Genomic DNA, 19994 nt, shown 5'->3' on the forward strand with positions numbered 1-19994 from the left:
ACCTATCAGTAATCAGTTTCCTGTCAACTGTGACTCACTTGATGATCACGCAGTTTGTGTTTCAGTGAAATGTGTAACATTATACAAGATTCAGAAAACATAGTGACTGATTCGTGATCAGAAAATGCTAAAGCTAAAAAAAAACTTTAGGAACATGCGGTTACAATGTTACAACTTATTTAAAGTGATGGAACAAGCCAAAGTCTCCATAACAGGCTTTCAAATGCCATGTAAATGGTCTTCTAAATATATATTACGTAAGTTTCAGACAAGTGGATTTTTTTTTGGTGATTTGTTTCTCATATATTATGACATTATCTGTGTCTAAGTTTCGTACTTGAAACAGCCATGTGCTATCAGTGATTCTATATCAGATCACACGGTTACAAACATGTACTTTGCACAGGTCTGTACATTTTATGTAAAGGGTATAACAAAAGATGTGTATGACATTTTACAGGAATGAGTCGCTTCTGACTTTCTTTGTTATCTTACTTTGCACATTTCTTAGGACCCCCTGGATCCCAGGCCCTCACTTTAGGAACATTTGGCCTGGAGAGCAGAGGGATTAAGAGAGACAGAAAAATGATATACACGTGTGTGTGTGTGTGTGTGTGTGTGTGTGTGTGTGTGTGTGTGTACTCATTCATTTCCATTAGAAGCAGAGGGACATGCTTTATGAAGATGGTTATGAGTGTGCACTAATTCAAGGAGACTGTCCACATCTGGCCAACTGCACCACAGAGGTCAGATCTCTGTCCCCCCCCCCCCCTTTCACAAACACACACCTCCTCCTGTGGAGTCTCCATCTGCAGCTCCTCACATATCCCATCCATCCTTAACTAACACACACACACACACACACACACACACACACACACACACACACACACACACACACACACACACACACACACACACACACACACGTAACATCACCCTTAACCCACTAGAAGTATCACTCTGTATCTAAATAAAGACAATAGTGATGTTGTATTTTCACTTTGGCTGGACATGCATCTCTCCTACCAGACAGTCCAGTATACCATGTAAGAATAATAATATACCCCACTGGTTTGTTTAGATACTGAAATGTTGTTACTTAATTCTAACTCTTAAACATTTCTACATTTAGGGAAGTCTGTCTGCTTCTCACATGCCTTTGTGGTCGAGGAGATGAATATATCGAAATAGACATAGGCCCTAGTGTACTACCGCATAAGTGTGAGTGTGTGTGTGTGTGTGTGTGTGTGTGTGTGTGTTTGGGGGGGGGGGGTCATACTGCCCTTCTAGGCCTATCCCTTTACATAGTGTAAAATAATGTGTGCTTGTCTTCCTAATATTTATGATGTAATTTCTTACACTCCTTGGTCCACACATCCCCACCAGGCGGAGTGTACTTTATCCAGAGCCCCTTGGTTTCAAAACCAAGCTCCGCCTCTCCAGCAAGCGCACCCACCTTGTCCACCAGCAGCACAGTGCGCCAGGCAGCGAGAGCACAGGCGTGGGGCACACCGGGGAGCGGGCACGACGAACCAGCAGCAGCACGGAGTGGCAGCCGCGGTACTTTTTCGGAGAAAAGACGGTCTTTTCTTGGTTAGGGAAACTCCGCATTAAGACCTCTTTAGGACTGAGGGGTCTTGTTCATTTTGTCAGCCGTGGAAAGAGAACTCCTTCGTGGGGAGAAAGATGCAGTTCCAGTCCGACTCTGTGCGCCAGGCAGTCCGCCTCAGACTGTGGTGATGCCCGCCGTGCAGGGATCACCGCCCAGCAGCAGCAGCAGCAGCAGCAGGATAAGGAGGAGGAGGAGGGGGTCACGACAACAGTGCGTCGGGGGGCCGATGATGATGGTGGTAAGGTCGGGATCATGGCTAACGGAACCGGTACTATCATGTTAAAATGCGTCGTGGTCGGAGACGGTGCAGTGGGAAAAACGTGTCTTCTGATGAGCTATGCCAATGACGCCTTTCCAGAGGAGTATGTACCCACAGTCTTTGATCATTATGCAGGTAGGAATCATATTTCTATGAATCTGTCTATCATGGGCGTTTAATAATAACAACACCCTGACACGTTGAACTGCTGCTACTCTGTGTTTTGTAATTATCAGACTGAATATCTAATATATGAGTGAATAGAATGTTGCCTGAGTGAATTCCCCCGTTTCCTCTGCCACTCTTTCTCCAACAGCATTGGCTTGCATCTGTTGCTATAATCAAAACCACTTGTTTGCCTTCTTCATAGCAGAGAGGGGTTGGGGACCCTGAGCACCTCCCTCCCTCCATCCCTCCCTGCTCCCCCTCAACACCCTCACCCTCTCTCCTTCTTCCTCTCAACTGCTCTTTGTCATTTCCTTGCAGTGAGTGTCAACGTTGGTGGAAAGCAGTACTTGCTTGGACTGTATGACACAGCTGGTCAGGTACAGTGTATTTTTTTTTTCCCACTGGCCAGGTGCCAAGCATGCCAAGGACACACACATACGCTCTCTCTCTCTCTCTCTCTCTCTCTCTCTCTCTCTCTCTCTCTCTCTCTCTCTGCCTGTCTCTTACTCTATCTCTATCTCTATCTCGGTCTCCCCATGTGCTCCTGGGACCAATAACTGGCCGACAGTGGCTCCAACACGCCCACAGGCTTCAGATTCAGGCCAGACACTAAGCTGCAACAGGTGATGCTTTCCCCACATGGGTTTACTGCCAGTCTGGTGTGCCATGGACAGTGATGGTAGTGAAGGGGTTTCAATAGTTCTATTATGTGGAGAACAGGGCTCCTATGTCCAGTAGTGATGTCACAGGTTTGTTAATAGGGAGCTGCCTAATGCCTGGGCTTTTTCTTTACAATGTGCCATTCAGCGGGCAAGAGTTAAAAACTGTACTGAAAATCCAATGGCCACATACACACACACACACACACACACACACACACACACACAATAATGTTTCCACTCAGCAGAAGAGCCAGTGTTCAAACAGACAGAGGAAACCATGTTAACACACGACAGACACAGGCTCATTGAGGACATCAGCACAAGATATGGTGCATCATTTGCCACCAGAACTTTCTAAAGACTTCTAAAGGATTTAGGGCAAGTGTATTAATTGTTTGGTCTGTGTGATAATTTAGATGATTAGACTGGAGCTGAAATGATTAGTCAAGTAATCAATTAGACGATTGAAGCAAATAATCGGCAAAGATGTGGATAATCAGTTGTTGTTGACAAACGTTGCAGATTAATTGACAATAAAAAATATTTGTTAGTTGCAGCCGTAGATTATTTAAGCTACAGTTGGTAACTTTTATAAAAACTAACTTTTTGTCATCTTTGCTACTAGGCTGCTCGGCCGGGGGCGGTGCTTAGTTTTGGCGCGACTGTTTTCAAACTTTCTCATTTTACAGCTAAACAAAAAACATTTGAGACGAGAAATAGGCAATGCAGTAACATAATTCATATTTGATTAGTGCTGCCTAGTTTAACAGTTTGACCGCAGTTTACAAGCAGTGATGATACTGTGTCAATGACTGCTTGGCTATGATTGGTCGATTTCCTTATGCTATTAGAAGCCCCAGGAGGAGACAGAGGAATGTGATTTTTTTCACAAATTATCTGTCTCGTAGTATTGTCAGGATATAGTTGTAGTTTCAGCAAATCTGAAAAAAAAGACATTTTAAAAAAAGTGTACTACACACATTTTAGAGGGCACATTAATCCTGGTAAATAATGCTAAGGGGAAAAATATTAAAGCTACACTGTATAGTTTTTGACCACTAGAAGCTCCATGGAGTAGGGCTGTCCTCGACTATAGAAATTCTTATGATTTTGTCAACTAATTGATTAGTTGATTTATTCAACAGATCTGTAAAACTGAGTTTCTCCACAAAGAATCATGCAAAAGCACTACTTTAAATCTTGTGTTTACCAAAGATGTGCTCGTTATTTTCTTTAAATAAGTCATTCGGCATAGCCTAGAAATCTCGACGCACCCTAGCGGCAGCAAATGTAATTTGCAGCCAGGGTCAGTTAAACAACAGTTAAACAAATCAACAGTGAAAACACCTTGAACTGTGAAATTTCCCTGAATACTTGAATTCCCCTTCAGAACACAAGACAAAATAAGAGTCTACTTGCAAAATTTAATGGGCAAAATAATTATTTTTTTGTGATCATTACGAGTTGAAATTGTAACCGTGATTAAAATTGGAATTATTGCACATCTCTACTTTAAGTTTGGACTCCCTTCAGCTACGCTGGCAGACTTGTCATCAGTGGTGCACCCATTTGCTGCCCCAAGGTCTTTAACCTCCTGTCCTTCCCAGCAACCTAAAACTGTACACATGCCAAATGTTGAATAGTTAACGCTTTCCTCAGGGCCGGATTTAACCGTGTGAAGTCTGAATGAGTCACAATCTGAAATCTGATCCGTTCATCGGAAAGACAAAAAACTATGCTGAAAGAAAGGTCAACCGGAGAATATTCAGCCGTTTCTCTGTTCTGTTCATTCATGAATGCTAAATGCACAAGTCCATTAATAGCAAATCACAGCCAGCCTCCATCCTTCTTCCCACCCAAACAGCTACCTGTGGCTGTGTTATATTTCTGTTCTCAAGAAAACAGATGGTAGAGTTGTTTCTACTCAGTTGTAAAAAGAGGAACACAACCTTATTGTCTATCGTGGCGTGTTTGATATGGTGTGTGTGTGTGTGTGTGTGTGTGTGTGTCAGAGGAGAACTTGTTTTTAGCTGATTCAGAGTGTCTCTGAAATGGAGAAGTTCTCTGCCGGCCACCAAGAGTAGAGTTACTGCTCTGGAAAACGCAACCCCCTCCGCCCCCGACTCTGCTGACCTCTTTATGTGGAGCACAAGGCCAGCTGGTAATGTTTATAGCTTCAGCATCTGATCAAAGACCCGGCGCCCCAAAGAGAGAGGGAGAGAGGGGGAAAAGAAGACAGGAAGAGAGAGAGAGAGAGAGAAACAGATGGGGGGGTTGAGGAGGGGGTGGAATTGCTCAGAAAGTGGATAAATTCAGTCCTCTCAGTTTCATTTTCCATTCCCGTTCTCTCTATCACTCTTTCATTTAAAACTCCATCATCTCCACCTCTGGCCTGTGCTACACATGTTCAATTGGCTTAAAGCTCCCTGGGATATTTACTCCACAATGTTTTTCTGTTCCACGAGGGGTATCGGCAGCACAGGTACACGCCTACCCCTGCTGTGCACTCATCGGATGTAATTCCATGCTGTCTCGTCGGTGTCACATGTCAGGGCCACATAATCACAGCTCGGCATTGAGCCGAGGGCCACCGTGCCCTGCCTGCTATTGTCTGTGCGCTGCCACGTCACTCCCCCAGCCTCTGCCTATTGAATTATTCCATATGGAAGGTCGGCGAAGTCTGTTTTGCTGAATGTGACGAGGGAACAGAGGGGAAGCCTTTACTTATTCATTCATTCTCCGGCTGCTGTTGCACTCAAGAAAATCTAGCATCGCGGAAACAGGAGGAAACAGGAAGTGGATGCTAAGTGCTGTGGTACTTTAGCCTGGTCCTACCAGACTCTCGTACATTTCATTTGTACAGAGAGTCTGGCCACTCTCCATTGACAAGTGTTAACTTCCTTGAAGGCGGGCACTCTGTTGAAGTTTAAAACTATTGGATCTGCCCAGAGCCACTCTGGATCTGCCATAACCAATCGCTAACGTTAGCTAACGCCAACTCCTTCACCACCAACGGAGCAAGCTGGAAAATCTAACTTTTCCCGAACCCCGTGGGGAGGACGGCCACAACATCATGGCCACCAACAAAACTTAGCAAAGATTGTTCTTGCTCGGGCTGGATATTCGGCAGTGTTGCCACAACGGACCGAATGGCTTCGCTCGCATCTTTCTCCAACTCAACAACTCAACTCAAACTAGCACACGACCTCAACGTCATCGTTCTCAGCCACTCCCTCTGTTCGCTGATTGGACAGGTAAAGATTGGCCGGAGAAAACCCGCGAATATACAGCAAACCCAGACGACGTACTGAAGGAAAATGAAAATTGAGCGGAAGTACGTAGGAAGGCGGAGCCAGGCTCTCTTGACCAACTACATCGATGTCGATATTGCGACGATATTGTAGGATTGACAATCGGTGCTTTCACAAAATATTTTCACAATGAGATTTTAGATAAATAATCATCAATAATGTGGATATAATGACTAAGCGGCCACTGGCAAATAATAAAACAGATAGTAAGTCTGGAATGGTCAGAAAATTACATCACTCCACTGTAACGCAGCCTTTAAAACCACGAAAAGACAACACTTTTGTCATTTTACAGTATCCAAAATCTAAGACGATATCTAGTTTCATATCACAATATCGATATAATATTGATATATTGCCCATGGAAATGCTTTTGGGGTAGCAACTCAAGAGTTGTGACCTGCTAGGATCCGTGCCCTGCTGCCCTAATAACCTCCACTTTGTTGTTGAACTGTTCCTCATTTGCTCAGCCCTTTAACTACTCTCACACTCAACTGCACATCCTATGATCACTTTTACCACTTCACTTCACCCATTACCCTTTCTCTGCTTACGGTTCGGTACAGTCTGATGAGTCAAAGTAGCCCAGTGACCCGCAGACGTCGTAGTGTGGGTGGAAGGGCGGCAGTTGGTGATGGGCGTGAGGGGTGGAAGGGGGGCAAGGTTTTACCCAGCAGGGAGCCTGTCACCACTCAGCTGCTTTGACACGGAGAAACAGGAATACTATAGACATGCCTCAGCTCACACTTTCAACTTGAGATTTTACACTTTAGAGTAGCCCCATTACTTGCTGTTCTGCTGTAGGGAGTCCATTAACTGCCATTAAAGGCAACGTTAAACTATCAGATCTTTTGAATGGAGTATGGCAGGATGTTCTCACCATATAGGCATGAATAGAGAGAGTTGTGATTAATGATAATTAATCACCATTAAAGGGTCGTTAAAATAGAAAGGAGCATAAATAGCTTTTTTTAATTCCTGAGGTTAAATCCAGATCTGCAAAATGTGCAGATCTGTAGATCAGAGACAGAACTTTGTGAATAGAAGCGTCTTGTGTCTGGGCTTGTGTTCCCACCCGGCGGCCATGTTAGAGCAGGCGTCTCTGACTCTGTTGACATTGCCAGTTTATAGAGCCCCGAGGAGGCGATAGGAGCAGAAAAGGAGGACAGAAAAGAGAGAGAGAGTGGTAGGAGGAGGGAAGGACTCAGTGATATCATTGCACTCATATGTCACTGAGTCAACAGAGCACAGTCACACAGAGGAGCTCACACGCTGGCCAATGAAGACGCAGAGCCTTGCCCTGATGGAAATGTATAGACATGTATAGACAGAAGTTAGTGTTAACAGATCATACACATTTCTTTTCTGTCTTTCCTTTCTTCCCCTTCCAGTGACCATAATATTTACTGCCCTACTTTGGAAAGACTGTTATGCAATGTCTCGGTGATGTACCCATGAACTGTTGAACTGTATTAATAAAACTGTACGACTTTTATCCAAAGCACTTTCACAGCAGCATGAGTGTAAACATTTCTGGACCGAGCAGTCTGATCAAACATAAGATCGAGCGTTGGAGCTACGTAGGAGTACACACTCGGTCTGTGTCTTGCTGTATACACTGACTCTTGAGTGGCTAGCGGGCATAATGTCTTTGGTAAAGTGTCAGGGGTGTACTGAGAAAACAGTGTGAGAGGCAGAGATAGGTCTCAGAGCAGCCTCGCCGCCGGGCCTGTTTACAGTAAACTGCTGAGTGGCTTACACTGTGTGCCTTTATGTCTGTGGCTCACCCGGGGATCGAGGGTTCACTTGGGCAAGCAAAGGTCACACACACACACACACACACACACACACACACACACACACACACACACACACACACACACACACACACACACACAAACACACACAGGTTTGTGGCACTGTCTTTGTGGGGGACCCGTCATTGACATGCATTCCCTAGCCCCTTACCCTAACCTTAACAATCACAACTAAATGCCTAACCTTAACCCTTACCCTCACCCTAACCATAACCTAATTCTAACCCTAATCCTAAAACCAAGTCTTAACCCTCAAACAGCCCTTTAAAGTTGTGGGGTCCAGCATTTTGGCCCTACAAAGCTGTCGGGACCCCACAAGTACAGTATACTGGACTTCCGGTTTTTGGACCCCACGAATATAGTTAAACAAGAACACACACACACACACACACACACACACACACACACACACACAATCTTTGGGGGAAGAGGAAAGCACATAATGAATGAAATGCAAACCGTTGTGTTGTTACATGTTCTCCCAAAGAGCGATAACATTATTATCGGATAGGATTGGGCACAATGTAATTGTATAAATGTGTTGACTGTTACAGATTTTGCTAAACTGTTTTTTTTTTTTAGCAATGTAGATATCCCTCCAATATTTCTTGTTGTGTTTTAGACCATTATGGGAATTATTGCAAATCAATGAGCAGGACTACTTTATGGCAATTTTGGATTAACATAATAGTTGCATCAATGCTAACATGTAGATGTTTAACAAGTATGTTTACCCTTCTTAGTGTACTGTGTAGCATGCACACATACACACAACACATGCTAATTAACACAGAGTACAGCTGTTGGGAAAGTCCTTAGCTTTGCAGGTATTTGATCATTTACCAAAGTATTGGACAAATAAAAATGATGCCCTGGTTGGCGCTAAAAGAAAAATGACAGGATAACCAGAGTTAAAACAATCCATTCTAAAGGGGAACAAGAATGTCTGTGCCAAATGTCATGGCAATCCATCCAATAGTTGTCGAGAAATTTCACTAAAGACGAAAAATGGAAGGAAGTGAAGACATCACCAATCATTAGTTATTATACAATTTGAGGTCTTTACGTTGGTCTCTCACCATATTTCAAACTATACAACAGAAAATCAGACTTGTCTCATAGGGTTTGCGGTCAGCCTTATCATTAGTCTCAGCCTGCATGGAGCACCAGATGGTTTGCCTTCGTAACTGATTTGTCACATAAGGAAATTCAGAAAGTGTCAGGTAAGCTGCCGGTCACAGTTATGTTGCTTGAATGATTGTGATTGTCAAAACACTCAGTCATCTCATGAGATGTGAGGATCCCCAACCTGCTGCACTCAAAGAAGTGCAAAACAGCCACAAAGAATTATTTAAAATTCTGTGAAAACCTGTGAAATACTGTACTCATTTGGAAGAGGATGAACAAATCATACATTTTTTAATCATATTCACTTGACCCACTCCAGTGGATCATAGTTGAGTCATCTAGATTACAGGCTTGAAGATTTGTACGCTGTTTTCATCATCTACTCCAAACCAATATAAAGTCGGTATATCTGAAATTCATTACACGGGTAACAAAAGATGACATACTCTCCTGGCTGATTTACTGCTGTTTGGAGAATCTTCTGACATTTGCATAACCATCTCCCTTAATGCATTTGCGTGAGAAGGACTTGTCTTTGGTGGTATAGCAGTGTGATCGTATTGGACTGTGCTGTGTGTGTTTGGCAGAGAATGCGACTCGCTTAAGGCATCAAAATGAAAGACTGTCATGCCAGCGCTCCGTTGTCCCATTGCAACTATCCAATTTGCTTTGATTTCAGGGATGTGGACAATATATTTCCCAGACAAGAGAGTGAGATTGATTCACTTTGACCGAGTAAGTCTGGTTGAGTCATACCTAATTACTAGAGATCCATTGATCGCCCCTGTCTTCAAGCTAGCAGCAGAAAACCATCCCAATGAGTGCCATCGGAAGAAGTGAGATGGGCCATGAATATTCATATGTGTGCGAGTCAAGACACTCTGTCAAAAGGGTTTATCTTCAGTGAGGACAAGCGGATGCTTGATCCAATGCACAAAGGACAGTCTTGCGTCTGTGAATTGGCCATTTATCTATTTACACCATATGTGTAAACAAATATGGGAGACGGCCAGGGATTAAAGTGGGATTTGGCAGGTGGGGGAACCATAAGATCACATAACTCTCGTTATTTTATTTTTCCAAAACACCCAGGACTCAGCAGTTTAGTTTTTTTTGTGGGGCATTTTAGGCCTTTATTAGATAGGACAGCTTTAGACATGAAAGGGGAGACAGAGGGGGAACGACATGCAGCAAAGGGCCGCAGGTCGGAATTGAACCCGCGACCGCTGCATCGAGGACTAAGCCTCTGTATATGGGTCTACCAGGTGAGCTACCCAGGCGCCCAGGAGTTTAGCGTTCATTAAAACAAAAATTATGACTGGTGTGAATACTCCATGACAAAATAATCACAGCACACAAGCCCATATTGCCTACCTGTTACCACATTGCAAAGGCTATTTTTAAACGGAGCCCGACGCAGTTAGTCCACATAAATATACACCGGGGCTACATTCACTTTCATCTAACTTCACGGAAAACAATGAGGGAGGAACAGCATCACCTATCTGTTTTAACTGAATATTCTCTGGTCCAGGTCAGCTAAAAACACTGGATCTGCTGTAGCAGTACCGATACCAATACCAATACCGGGACTTCAATACCGGTTCCTATACAATACTTTTTTTCATTACCAATTTTACAAAACAAAAGGAATTACAACATTACGGCACAAATCTTTTCATTTATTTTTTAGCTCCTACTACGCGAGCCCCGTCTCTGTGCGTAACGTAGAGTTTCTCTACAACGTGTAACGTTAGACAGCCAATCACAAACATTATCAGATCTAGGTAGAAGCATGCTGCATGCTTATTGGCTCACTGACGCTGATGAAATTTACTCATTAGGTATTAAAATTGGGTATTGAATGACGAGGCATTTTTCAATACTTAATACTATAGAGGCAAATGGTCGGTGCCTAAAAAGTATTGAATTCGATATCCAGCCTTAGTCGCTACCGTTTTATTTTACACTCACTACAGTGCCTGTTTGTAACCGGTAGACGGCAATGGGATCTTCACGTGTTCAACTGACTTTGACAGATAGTACGCGACTGTCCTGTATTTTTACAGACGTGTGAACTCACCACCACAACCATCACCCACTGACCCAGGGTACGCGCTGCTAAGAGTGAATAGGGGAAACACTGGAATGGATATTTGGCGTTATATTAAAAGAATGGAAAAAACTGATGTCTGAAACTGCCAATTAGATTAATTTACTTGTTAATCGAAGGGTTCTGGCCCACTTTAACCCCCGGAGATGGCATTGTGTCCGGTTATCAGTGTCTTGTGGTGACGCGTTGTGCTCAGCTCGCATTTAAGGACTACGACTGTTAAATAATCCCTTAATGTCTCTGTCAACTCTCATGTGAAGCTCATCCTCTTCACATGCTTTTCTCATCATAACTCAATTCCGAGTGTGGTTCTTTATGCGCATCATTCCTGTCATATTATTCCACACCACTCTTTTAAAACAGCCACGGTTAGTAAGCTCTCCTGGCTCCAGTGAGGAGTAAAAGTCTGTCTGTGTTCGGAGCTCATTTTTCACACGCTTTAATAATTCATGAATAACAATTTCTCAGATGTAACCTCTCATCCTCCCATGACCCCACATACGTTAACTATTCCTGTGCCGTCTCCTTCCAGGAGGACTACGACCGCCTGAGGCCGCTGTCCTACCCAATGACCGATGTCTTCCTCATCTGCTTCTCGGTGGTAAACTCTGCCAGTTTCCAGAATGTGCGTGAGGAATGGGTGCCTGAGTTGCAGGAGTATGCACCCAGTGTTCCTTACCTGCTCATTGGCACCCAGGTAAGTCCATAATTAACCATTCCTGCCAGAGGCCCTCACGCTCAGCTTCAAATGAATGCTTATAAGTGATTTTTATTCATATACATGTATATGCCAGGATACTCAAGGATACATTAACAATATCTGTCACATATGTGCCTACACTGTAAATACACTGTAAACTGATAAACTGTCATGTTTTAGGCAAAGTTTTACATCCAGATTGTAGAAGAAAAAAACAATAGACTCTGTTGGCTGTTTGCCATCGGGACACAAACATATTTTCAGTTACAATGTGAATTTAACCTCAAGAGGCCACCGAGGCCAACAGAGCAATTTGTTAAAGTGCTCATTCCCCTTTCCTTTATTGTGTTACTATATATCTTTTTGTGCACGTTATAGGTTTACAAAGTGAAAAAAAAAAAAGTCCAGCCCAAAGGGACTACCATCTCCAACAGAAAACCCTGTTCACAAACTGCTCCAAACAGCTCTATTGTAGTCCAGCCTTTACTTCTGTGACGAACGTGCGTCACTTTGTAACACACGTTATAATGCTCGCCTAGCTGCTAGCGTGGCACACCCTCATACTCTGCTTCTGACTGGCTAGTAGTCTTTACCTAGCTACTGTGCATGTGTGACTCCCAACAAAGATGGAACAGAAGTGAGATGCCTCACTCTGTAGCTAAAACAGAGAGCTCAACACACAGGGTGAAAAGAGGAGCTGCAGCGATGTGTAGTACAACAAAAATATGGTGTTTTCTGAAAACTAAACAACATAAACTGATATAACCTCTAAATACGATCATGAACCTGAAAATGAGCATAATATGAGCACTTTAAATTCAGAGACAAATGCATTTAATCCACCTTGGTTGTGTTGCCATGTTTTCAAACCCTGAAGGAGGTTTGCATAATGCTCAGAAGAAATGGTGTATCACAAAACCTCACAAAAGAAGATTTTGGGAGCAGTATTTTAGTGTAGGCCCTTTAGCCTGTTAGTTGTCAGAACATTGTTTGACAGAGCCAGACCTTTTAATAATTTCCGTCCTTTTTTTGGGCTGACACCTACTAGTCAGTGGGTGGATTGGTTGGTTGGTATGCTCTTGTCTCTTGCCCAAATTGTCGTAGGTCGCACAATCGCTGGTGTTACTTTCATAAGGCTGTGTTTATATATACACACACACACACACACACACACACACACACACACACACACACACACACACACACACAGAAAAAGATTAATATGATTTAGCCACCTCTTATTGCAGCCTGGAAGCCCTGAACCTGATTCTCTTATGGGTTTAAAATGTCATGTGGTACAAGAGTCCTCACTGCCTTGAAGGTAAATGTCTATACCAGCAATTTACTTATTCAAAGATGCTAATGCTGGACTTATGTCTTGTGATCTTCAATAGAAGCATCACTTAACTCATGAAGATGTTTAGAGATGACACTAATCCTAAGTATTAGCTTATTTCTTAAGCATTAAAACCCACTGCCAATACCTTATGTCCAAAAATGAGCGCTGACTTGTGGGTGATTTTTGGTCTGTGTTCCCTGGCAACCAAATGCCGGTGCAGCCAAGGCACAACAGTGATGAAGAGGATGGAGTGGGTGTCTGATTTATCTCCTGTCAGCTGATGTTTATTGCCCTTTTATCAGTTCCCGTCTTAACTCACTCGCTGCTCTTCGGCCGGATGCTGATATTTACGCATGAGCTTCCTAACAGTGAGCCACACAGACACAAATCACCCCAATTAAGTAAAGGGTTAATAAAGGTTGTTCCCAGTACGATTGTGCAGGTGGATGCATTTATCATAACTGGTTATTATTACTATGATGGGGGTGAGTTGTGTGTGTGCTGAGCATTGCAATGAATCAACTATAGAGTGAGGAACCTTGTGGTTGGCTGCGAAATATCTTTGCACAAGAGTAGGAAGTGTGGGCCAACATGTTGGAAAAAAAGAATGAAAAACACATTGTCAGTTATACAGTTTAGTTCTCCTGGCTGTGTTTAGAAGTGCAGAGAAAAGTGTTGTAATGTGATGCAAGTCAATAAGAAATTACAGTGGTGACTTATCTCAGAGGAAGTGTCCCTTATCTGTTTCAGATTGATCTTCGTGATGACCCTAAGACCATTGCCAAACTGAATGACATGAAGGAGAAGCCCATACCCACTGAGCAGGGACAAAAACTAGCCAAGGAGGTTTGTATGTTTGTTCCTACTGAAGAAGAGAAGTAATAAGTAGTCTCCCATTGCCAGGCCTATCTCCACAGCGCTGTGGTGTAAGGTCTAGCTACACCACACATACATTCTGGGTTAGGTTGTTTGCAATTTTTTTAAAGGTCCCATGGCATGAACATTTCACTTAACATTAATATGAGTTCCCCCAGCCTTCCTATGGTCTCCCAGTGGCTAGAAATGGCGATAGATGTAAACCAATCCCTGGGTATCCTGCTCTGCCTTTGAGAAAATGAAAGCTCAGATGGGCCGATCTGGAATCTTCCTCCTTATGAGGTCATAAGGAGGAAGGTTACCTCCCCTTTCTCTGCTTTGCCCGCCCAGAGAATTTGGCCCACCCATGAGAGAGAGAGAGAGACATCATGGCTTGCAAACAAGCAAAGTGGCAGTTGGTTAAGGCCACACCCCAACCCTCCAATTTCTCCTCAGCTCCCAAGTTTGTTGTTTTTTCCCATAGCGAAGGGATTTTGAGACGGCAACACACAGAGAGCGAAAGGTGAGGGACAAAACCTGACATATTCTCGAAATGTACTTTCCTTAATCCAGAGTAATGAGTCCTGTGTGTTGATTAGACCCATGACTGTCTCTGTAGAAATGTCATTCCCTCAGTGAAATGCCTGGAATAAGACTTCTGTACTTTCTTTGGCTGGAAATGAATCCAGGAATACATTCTGGGTCAACATGGATGTCCAGACGAGTTCTAGGCTGTAGGACGAAGATTCCAGTTGTGGTTTGTGATTAATCGCTACCGTCAGCCAGAAACCGAGAATAAAAGTCAAACGTTGAAATATTATAATCTAGACTCATTTTGAAGTTGATATCCATGCAAATTTGGCAACGTTAGATAGGATTTAGGTGGGATTCATGGCTTGTGGGAGCCACAACGTTTTCTGAGACCACAAGTGTCTGTGTGAGATAATTTCAAGTTATTTCAAAATCACCCACATTAGAGCTATTTCCTGCAATGTGAGCAGTACTCTACCCTGGACATTATTACCTACAACTCTCTGTTGTCACTCTAAATGACCTGTGTTCCATATAAGTCTATGTCAAAATTAGAAATCCTTTAAGAAAAACTGCCAAATTGGATGGAACAGGGTTTTTTTTTCATAGTATGACCATCCTCACAGTTTAGCCTCTTGTGTTTTACCATTATATTGGAGTCACAGAGCTAAGCATCTGCTTTTGTGAATCTTTGAACACTTACTGTTCCGCTGTTCTGACCGTAATTGCAGAACCTTCAAACACAGCTCCATCAATATGGATAAAAAAATACATGTGCTGCATGTGAAAACCTTTTTAAAGGAATAGCTAGACATTTATTGAAATATGCTTGTTCACTTTCTTGCTGAGAGTTAGATGAAACAATTGATACCGCTCATATCTGTACGCCAAATATGTTGCTTGAGCCACACAGCTGACCTGGCTCTGTCCAAAGATAACAAAATTGCCTACCAGCACCTCTAAAGCTCACTAATTTAATACATTATATTTTATTTGGATTATATATATATATATATATATATATATATATATATATATATATATATATATATATATATTAAAATAATTTAAAAGTGTAAAAAGGATTCTATTTCATAGTACACACAAAAAAACGCTGAAGCAGTTTACTGCACCAGAAATCAGCTGCTCTTATAATATTCAATGTGTATGAGAGTGTGCTCCTAGCTCCTAACACCTACTTTTATCATATCATTATGACCAGATCATGACAATATTTACTGACACGTTTTGTGAGAGAGAGAGAGAGAGAGAGAGAGAGAGAGGGAGAGAGGGAGGAGGCGCTCAGAGCAGACAACTGTCGGCAAGCCTGTACGGAGATATGAATAACATGATTTCTCTGTGTGCCATATAAACATCATATCCCGAATATGATCAAAAAACGGATAAGCCTCATAACCGCAATATTCATGTCCATGTTAACACAGATGATTCAAACAACATGCTATAGCTCCGTCTGTGGGTTGGGCGATACTCAGCGTCCAGCAACCAGTTTATCTACGGATCGAGCCATAAAAATGAACATTCTGATTAATAGTGGATGGGTTGTTGGTGAAATAACGTATAATTAATGAGAAAATTATTACTGTGAACAGAGCAGAACAGAGCTGCTGTCAGCTGTTGCTCCTGTGCGTATTTACGCATTGTTCATTAGATGCGTTGCATTTCTCACAGAATTATTTTTTTTTACGCACAGTGTGTACAGGATTACGGCTGCCAGCGCCACTGACAGTGGGTTATGTACCAGACTATTTCTTGGCAGGGTCCAGTAACTTTCTGGAACTTCTGTTTGCCTGATAACTGCTCCCGGACAAGAAATAGGCCGCCACATACAGTATAATCCCCCGTAAAACAGCAAGTAGACTTTTTACACTTCAGTTCTTTCATGGATTAAACAAACAAGACATGACCTTTGTGTGCATGGTTAAAATTCTGAAGTGCAAAATAGCTCCGGCTACAACACAAATATTTCCATTCAAAGATAAGAATAATCAAGTCTAACCTCTGAATTTATTTTCAAAGTGCACCAGATTGATGCATTTAAACGTTAAAATAGACAACATTTTCTTACAGGGGAGCATGCCCATGGACCCCCCTAGGGAGGCTTGTGCCCCAGTGCAGCTATAGGTCTAGTGAGGGCCAGTGTCCCCGTTTTAAGTTTTACAAAGGTACGAGGTATTTACGCTTCTGAGCTGAAAATGTCCCCGGATTTTGTCTCAGAAATCTGGTCACCTTACCCTATTCCCAATCTTTATGCTAAGCTAAGCGAACCAGCTGCTAGCGGTAGCCTCATATTTACCCTACAAAGATGAGAGTGGTACCGATCTTCTCATAGAACTCTGGGCAAGAAAGACAATATATTCCTTTAACTATATATACAGTATAATAACTGCTAGTTGACTGCCGTATTGTACTGTTTTTTGACTGATGGTCCGTCCTTTCTTTTCGTCTCATCAGATTGGTGCATGTTGCTATGTGGAATGTTCAGCTTTGACCCAGAAGGGCCTGAAGACGGTGTTCGACGAGGCCATCATCGCAATCCTGACTCCCAAGAAAAAGAAGGGAGCTCTGAAGAGAAGACTGGGACCCCGCTGCATCAACTGCTGTCTGATTACGTGATACATAAACCCAAAGATCATTCAGCAACCAACCATTAACCAAACCTGGACTGGAGAAGAGAAGAAGAAACTGCACAGACAGCAGAGCGAGACAAAAGAGAGGACTAAAAAAGGACAAAACAAGAGCTACTTTTAAGCTGCAGGGCTCTTGAAAGGCCATAACTCTCTCCTGCTGTCCAACACAGGTTGAGGATGCAGTTTACTACCAAAGGAGCACAAAACTCAAGTCAGTCTCTTCTTCTAAGACATTTTGCCTCCAAAGTACTTTCTTTTATAACCATTTTTAATCATTTATCCTGTACAACATTGTTGTAAGGTGTCATGCAGAAACACACAAAATTACATTTCAGTTTTAAGAGAAATGCTACATTTTAAGCAGTTCATATTCAATGGTTTTGAAAGCTAGCTTATTGATTTGTGCATTTCTCTATAGAAGAGCAGATCAGAGAAACCCTGCAGTTGATAAATAATGAGAGGCTGTGACTTCAGGGACACTGTGACGCTGGCCAGGATACATTTCTGGACATAAGGGCCCAGGTTTATTTTCGATTGAAAACTTGTGCCACAAAGACTCTGTTGGCCCACAAAGTAGTCTGTTTCCAATTATTTGCCAATTGAGGGCCTGCAAATGAACATTGCATGGGGGGTAACACAAATCAATAATGTGTGTAATGCTTTTCAGAAAACACATTTTGGACCTAGAACTGTATTATTCTAACGTTTTAGAGTTTTGTTTTTGCCTTATGAAAACCCCATTATTTTATGGTGTGGCATGCCAAAACATACTGTAGGTTGGGGGCCGAGGTCTTCACCAGGAACTGGAGAGGTCTATTATCCATTTTCTAAATATGTATTATCCAGAGTTAATGATTCTACATCTCTAAAATAGAGATGACCTAGTCTGCAAATATTATTTTGTCAGCTGATGGCTTACATTTTTTGTTTTAATTTTTGCTATCCTGCAATAATGTGTTCTCCTTTTATCACCTTTACGATTTAGAAGAGAGAAGAGCAATCTCATTTTAGAAATGAAACTCTGATTCATATCCAACGTCCAAAGAATCAAATGCACACTTTCATCAAGATCAGGTGGCTAAGGTGACCCAATACTGTATTTCTTAAGCACAACATGAAGCACAGTCAGTGCCACTTCATTTCCTGGCACAACAAAGCACATTCCTCTGCTTTTGAACACTCGTCTCCCAGAAATGGCTGATTGAAGCACAGAAGAGGCACACTTTTCCATCAGGCACAAGTATGAGCATAGCACACTATGGCTGTGTTCGAAATCACATACTAACCTACTATTCATACTAAGTATGACTTAAAATTGAGTATGTAGCATGTTAATATAGTATATAGTGTGTGGATTATGTGTACGTGATAAGGGCCTGGATGTATACTGGCGAGAATCTCTGAGACATGAATTTACTGGACATACTCAACCGCCCGAAAAATGCATCGCATCTCTTCAGACTGTCCAATGGCTGACTGCAAGGCAAACGATTTAAATAATTAACCATTTGACAAAATAATGAATAATTAATTAAAAAACAAATTTGATTAGTAATTTCAGCATTCGATTAGACAACCCAGTCTCACGGCAGTTAGTGAAATGGTCACGTAATTTAATCTATTGATTCGTGTACACGGACACGTTTATCTCGTTTTTTTCGTGATGGTCAGCACGATTTTTTAAACTAATGTATTAGGAGCGACTACGGTAGCAAGTAGTATGAAAGGCCGAAAATCCGCGGAGGGAGGTTGGTCGGGGTGGTGGATGGGTCAAACAACACAGGACTTTCACCCAGGAGACCGGGGATCGTGTCCCGCGTGTCACATTTCCTTTCCCCGTTCTTCCTTTCCTAAACCCAACCGTCCCATTGTTGTTCCCCGTCCCGTTATTGTTTTCCTAAACCCAACCCGGAATCGTGCTGTGATCACGAAAGATGCTTCCCATTGAAATACATTAGTTTAAAAAACGTGCTGACCATCACGAAAAAAAAAATTTGATAAACGTGTCCGTGTACACGAATCAATAGGTAAAAGCTTACGTGACCATTTCACGAACTGCCGTGAGACTGTTGGATTAGTATAGATTTTTTTACTATTCAAATTCTATTCACCTTCCCAAAATTTGTTCCAACAGCCCTAGTATGCAGTACATACTGATTGAGTATGTAGTATGCGATTGAGTATGTAGTATGCAGTACATTAGTATGCCATTGCGAACATAGCCTTACCATGCACAATGATAGTCCGTCAAGTCTCTAAAATGCTTGCAGATATCCGCTTTTCAGGAAATATCTGAAAGACATTGACTCGAAAATGATGCAGCAGCTGTTCATAAGTTTAAACCTGGCCTATTTTAACAAAAGTGTTTACAAAGTGGAGATTTACACATCACTTAAAGCTATAGTGCGTAGTTTCTGTCGCCCCCACGAGGAATTCTAAGTAATGACAACAAAACTGTTGGCGCGTCCACATGATACAAGCCTTACGTGATCGTGCATCAGCCCCACCCCTCCTCCACGCAGTAGCCAAGGAGGACACGGAGGATTAAAAAAACATGATGGACTCTTCAGGAGAGGTAGTTACCTTCACTCAAGGTTCTGCACGTGAGTCACCGGACAACACAATCTTCTGAACATAGCCATACTGAGAAATACAGAGAGAGTTGTGTGGAGCTGATAGTCTTGATTAGCATTGTAGCAACTCATTTGGCAATGGCTTGAATGTGACGGACATTCACTAATATCAAAAAGTTACGCACTAAAGCTTAAATGTGCTGTAAAATGGGTTGCGCCACAGAAACTAGTTCTTACTTTGAGATTAGTTGTTACTAAATATTTTACACCAA

General features: G+C 42.4%; 1 protein-coding gene across 2 annotated transcripts; it reads left to right on the top strand.

Annotated features, from left to right (window-relative positions):
- Nucleotides 1–1422: 1422 nt before the first annotated feature.
- On the top strand, nucleotides 1423–18681 carry LOC116039331 (rho-related GTP-binding protein RhoQ). 2 transcript variants are annotated; one of them, XM_031284067.2, is made up of 6 exons: nucleotides 1423–1755; nucleotides 1811–2009; nucleotides 2361–2419; nucleotides 11606–11770; nucleotides 13863–13958; nucleotides 16974–18681. In XM_031284067.2, the coding sequence occupies exons 2-6, from the start codon at nucleotides 1868–1870 to the stop codon at nucleotides 17133–17135; spliced, it is 624 nt and encodes a 207-aa protein (XP_031139927.1). In that variant the 5' UTR covers nucleotides 1423–1755; nucleotides 1811–1867; the 3' UTR covers nucleotides 17136–18681. The 2 variants fall into 2 exon arrangements, with proteins under 2 accessions (XP_031139927.1, XP_031139926.1); XM_031284066.2 differs by having other exon boundaries at nucleotides 1423–2009.
- Nucleotides 18682–19994: the final 1313 nt, after the last annotated feature.

Source organism: Sander lucioperca, chromosome 15 (assembly GCF_008315115.2).
Source record: "Sander lucioperca isolate FBNREF2018 chromosome 15, SLUC_FBN_1.2, whole genome shotgun sequence".
NCBI lineage: Eukaryota > Metazoa > Chordata > Actinopteri > Perciformes > Percidae > Sander > Sander lucioperca.